Below are 5,058 nucleotides of genomic sequence, written 5' to 3' on the forward strand. Positions count from 1 at the left end.
GCCGGGCTGTGGGGCTGGGGGCTGCTGCTGCTGCTGGCCCAGCAGGCCAGGCTGGCCTGGCACAGCTGTTGGCTGCACTGGGGCCTGGCCCAGCACACCTGGCTGCTGCATGGATGCCTGGCCTATCATGCCTGGCTGCTGCAGCGATGTCTGGGCCAGCACACCTGCCTGTTGCATTGAAGTTTGTCCCATCACACCTGATTGCTGCATGGCCGTCTGTGCCATGATGCTCTGTGGCTGCATCGAGCTCTGTCCTATCAAACCTGGCTGTTGCATGGACGCCTGACCCATCACACCCTGTTGCTGCATCGACGTCTGTCCCATCACACCTGGCTGCTGCATGGACGCCTGTGCCATCACACCTGGCTGCTGCAGCGATGCCTGTCCCATCACACCTGGCTGCTGCATGGAGCTTTGACCCATCACGCCCTGTTGCTGCATCGATGCTTGTGCCATGACACCTGATGGCTGCAGTGATGTCTGTCCCATGACACCTGATTGCTGCATGGCTGCCTGTCCCATCACACCCGGCTGCTGCATTGACGTCTGTCCCATCACGCCTGGCTGCTGCTGCAGTGACACCTGGCCCAGCATGTTCTGCTGCTGCAGTTTCTGTGCCAGCTGCATCCTCTGCAGCTGCCGCTCCTGCATCAGCCGGCTGTCAGCCGCCAGCCCGCGCAGCGCCGGGTTCCCGCTGAAAAATGCACCAGAGGAGCCGGGTCCGGGGGCATTCCCTACAGGCTGCTGCCCCATGAAGGACAGACCCTGCTGCACGGCCATGGACACACCACCCTGGGGCAGGCGCAGCCCCCCAGGCTGCCCTGGCTGCTGCCCCAGGCCCTGTGCTCCCACCAGGGCTCCTCCAGGCTGCTGCACGCCGTGTGCTGACAGGAGCTGTCCCGGCAGCTTGGACATGAGGCGGGGGCTCTGCGAGGGGCTCAGGGCCATCACGGCTGAGGCCTGGTGCTGGTGCTGCTGCTGCTTGTTGCGGTACTCAGCCATGAGGTTGGTGTGTTCCTTCTGCTGCTTCCGCACCTGATGGGGATGGCAGGGCTTTAGTGCCAGGAATGGCATGGAATCAGTGCCAGGGACAGGGAGACAACACAGCCTTAGCACTAAGGATGGTGGGGCATCAGCAGCAGGACTGGCACAGATTTAATGCCCAGGGGAGAATAGCATCAGGAATGGCACAGATTTAATGGCCAGGACAGGGGAGCAATAGCATCAGGAATGGCACAGATTTAATGCCCAGGGGAGCAATACCATCAGGAATGGCACAGATTTAATGGCCAGGACAGGGGAGCAATAGCATCAGGAATGGCACAGATTTAATGCCCAGGGGAGCAATAGCATCAGGAATGGCACAGATTTAATGGCCAGGACAAGGGAGCAATAGTATCAGGAATGGCACAATAACAGTGCTAGAAATGGCACAACACCACCACCAGAAATGGCACGGCTTTACTGCTGGAGATAGTGAGGCATCAGCACAAGGAATGGCACAGGATAAATGCTGGGGACAGCAGGGCATCAGCACTAGGAATGGCACAGATTTAATGCCCAAGACAGGAAAGCAATAGTATCAGGAATGGCACAATAACTGTGCTAGAAATGGCAAACCACCACCACCATCAGAAATAGCACGGCTTTACTGCCAGGGACAGCAGGGCATCAGCACTAGGAATGGCACAGGATAAATGCTGGGGACAGTGAGGCATCAGTGCTGTGGACAGCAGGGCATTAGTGCTGGGAATGGCAGTGCACTAGTGCCAGAACAGCAGGGCATAAGTCCCAGGAATAGTGGGACATTAGTGCCAGGAACAGCAGGGAATTAATACCAGGACTGGCACAGCATCAGTGCTGGGGACAGCAGGGCAGTAGAGCCAGAAATGGCACTTTGAGGACATCACGTTTGCACTGGGGATGGCACAGTGCTGAAGTCAGGAGTAATGAGGCTGGCACTGGGAACAGTGGAACATCACATTTGCACCAGGGACAAGGTGCCCACCCACATGCAGGGTCCTACCTGGTCCAGCTGCTTCTGGATCTTGCTCTGCTGCTCTGTCACCAGCTTCAGCTTCTCGGCGTCAGCCTCGGGGAACTCCCGCCCGGCTTTCTTGGCCGTGCGCTGCTTGGCACAGAGCGCCTTGCGGGACTTGCGGTGCGCCCCGATCTGCTCCTCCAGCACCTTCAGCTGCATCTGCAGCAGCTGCTGCGTGTGGAACAGCCACTCCTCGTACTGGCGCTGGTCGGCCTCGTCTGTGGGATGGGGAGAGGGCTCAGATCAGTGGGGACGCGGGTAAGCAGAGACCCTGGGTCAGTGGGGAACCCAGGTCAGCAGAGACCCCCAGGTCAGTGGTGACCCCAGGTCAGTGGTAACCCCCAGGTCAGTGGTGACCCCCAGGTCAGTGGAGACCACCAGGTCAGTGGGGACCCGAGGTCAGTGGGGACCCGAGGTCAGTGGAGATCCCAGGTCAGTGGGGACCCCAGGGCCAGGGTGAGCCCTGTCCCACACCACACCAGCCCTGCCATGTCAGTACTCACTGATGACGCCCTGTGCAAAGGTGGGTGGGTTGGGGCGAGCCTGGGTCGGGTCCGTGCCACTCCGCTCCTGGAAGAAAAGGGATTGTTTGGGACACGTGCTGTGGATTTCTGTCCTCTCCCCACAGGCTCTACCCCCCTCAGAGAGCCATAAAACCACCAGTTCTGGCCTGCCAGCCCCAAGAGACCCCTGTAGACCCTCTGGACACCCCACTCACCTGCCCGCTCCCTGCCAATAAGTGGTTCTGCATCTCAGAGACAGCCGGGCCCCCCGAGAGCCGCTGGGCCAGCAGGGAAACCTGTTGCCTTTTGAGGGACACACACAGAGATGGGCTGTGAGCCAGAGCCAAACCAACCTGCCTGCCCCACCCTGTGCTCCCCAGATCCCCAGGTCTGTTACCTGTTCATGCCTGGGGCCACCCCGATGCTGCCCTGAGCCATCACCTTCTTGATGCCCTTCAGTGCCACCATCTTGGCCTTGGCAATAGGGTCCATGATGTCCTCAGCTGCAAACTTGTCCAGATCTGCTAGGACAGAGACCACAGCACATTCAGCCCTATGCCCCACACCCAAAAGGGCCCAAAAAATCACCTCCAGCTCCTACCTGTGTCTGGGAAGAAGCTGTTGGCCAACTGCTGCTGCATGACGAGCTGGGGGGGCTTCAGACCCAGACTGGGGGGCTGCACCCCGGCCATCGGCTTCTGCACCAGCACCTGCTGCTGACTCTGCTGTGGCTGCCCCAGGGCCACCTGCACCCCGTGGGGGGATGACAGCACGTGGGGCTGCCCAGAGCCCATGCCCATGTGGGGGGCCAGAGCTGGGCCCTGCTGGGGTGCGCCGAGCCGGGGGGGCTGTGGTGGCAGCAGAGGTGGCCGGGCCACCAGCCCCAGCTGGAGGGGAGTCTGAGGGGTGCCCAGACGGGGCGGCTGCCCCTCGGGAGGCTGCCCAGATGCCCCTGTGTGCAGCATGGGGTGCCCCGGGGCTTGGAGGTGCGGGGTGCCACGGGGCAGGTGGGCCGACATCTGCTGCTTCTTCTGCAGCTCCTTCTTCTCGTGCTCCAGGAGGTCCTCGATGAGCAAGGGCAGCTCGCTGGCCACCAACGAGCTCTCCATCTTGTCCAGGTCATCTGCTGGCGAGTGCCGGGCACTGCCCAGCCCCAAAGCTCCGCTGTCCAGCTCAAACTTCTCCAGCAAGGGGTTGCTCTGGCCACCCAGCTGGGCAGTTGCCAGCCCACGGCCAGGGCCGGTGTAGGGGTCCTTCTCCAGCACGGGGACACCAGCATGGCCACTGTTGGAGAACTGAGTCATGCCGAGGCGAGTGGGGCCGGTGCTGGAGCTCAGGAGGGTCTGGCCAGGTTTGACACTCAGCCCCAGGGAGGCAGAGATTTTATCTGTGCCCTGCAGTGCTTCTGACTTGATGGGGGGGCCAGCGGTGGTGAACTGGCAGGGTGAGGTCTTCAGGCAGCCATCCTCCAGTTTGGGCTTGACATCAGTGGGCAGCGAGCCGGCCTTTGCCTCTGCACCCTGCGCCTTGAAAGTTGGGTCAGGGGCCAGCACAGTGCCCGTGGGGCAGGCAGAGAGTCCCAAGCCCATCCCAGACACCAGTCCTTCCTTGGGCACCTCCTGATCCTCCGCAGATGGGGTCACATCTTTGCTGTCCCCAGGGTCAGGGAGCTTCAAGGTGGGCGCTGGTGGTTCTGTCTTGAGCTGGGCCTCACGCTCTGCCTTCTCGTTGGCCGACTCCACCAGGCGCAGGTGCTCGTTGAAGATGTCCTTCTTGTCACCAGTGTCCAGCTCGGGGTCAGTGTAGGCCAGCAGGTCGAATTCATCGCCATTCAGCAGGTCATCCAGGTGGGGGTCTGCTGTCTCCAGGCTGTCCAAGTTGTCCAAGTCATCATCCCCTTTGGCCACATCTGGATCCAGGCTAAGGTTGGCCAAATCATCATCATCTTCCAAGTCCTTGTGGGAGCCGAAGTCGTCATCCAGATCAGGCTCCACGGGCACCTCGCAGGGCAGCCGTCCCCCCTCCAGGCTCAGGTGGCTTTTCCCAGGGGCCGGTGCAGGGTCTGGAGCGGGGCCATCCTTGGCACCCTCAGGGCGCAGGGTGGCACCGGAGGACAGGGGGCGTGGGGGGATGTGCTGCTGCAGCTCCAGGGTGGGCGCTGGCAGTGGAGGTGCCACCTTGGCGTGGGGCTGCTGGTGGCTGTTGCCCATCTCGGCTCCCTGCGGGGACGCGGGTGGCAGCGGTGCTGGAACCTTCTGGGTTGGCAGAGCCTGCAGGGGCATGACAGGGGTGCACAGGGCCTGGGGGGTGCCCTCCTCCCCGGGCAGGAAGAATCGAGGCCGGGGTGCCTGGGGGGCAAAGGGAGATCCCACGACACCGCCAGGTCCTTTCTGCACGTTGTGTCGGAGCTCGATGAAGGGAGCGCCCAGGGCAGCTGGTGAGGGGGGCACGGCCTCGGCAGGGGTGGGCAGGCGGGCGCCCAGGCTGCCCATGGGGGTGCCAGCGGCTGGAGGG

The 5,058-nt window shown here is 62.2% G+C and overlaps 1 protein-coding gene across 1 annotated transcript in view; it reads right to left on the reverse strand.

The window, feature by feature from the left end:
* KMT2D (lysine methyltransferase 2D) overlaps nt 1-5,058 on the reverse strand; it is a 29,094-nt gene that overhangs the window by 11,043 nt on the left and 12,993 nt on the right. Inside the window, 6 exon segments of the mRNA XM_031064566.1 lie at nt 4-1,035; nt 2,027-2,259; nt 2,545-2,611; nt 2,760-2,847; nt 2,942-3,065; nt 3,146-5,050. Coding sequence (XP_030920426.1) covers nt 4-1,035; nt 2,027-2,259; nt 2,545-2,611; nt 2,760-2,847; nt 2,942-3,065; nt 3,146-5,050 — 3,449 coding nt within the window.

The sequence above is a fragment of the Geospiza fortis genome, unplaced genomic scaffold (assembly GCF_000277835.1).
Source record: "Geospiza fortis unplaced genomic scaffold, GeoFor_1.0 scaffold599, whole genome shotgun sequence".
In the NCBI taxonomy this organism is placed as follows: Eukaryota; Metazoa; Chordata; class Aves; order Passeriformes; family Thraupidae; genus Geospiza; species Geospiza fortis.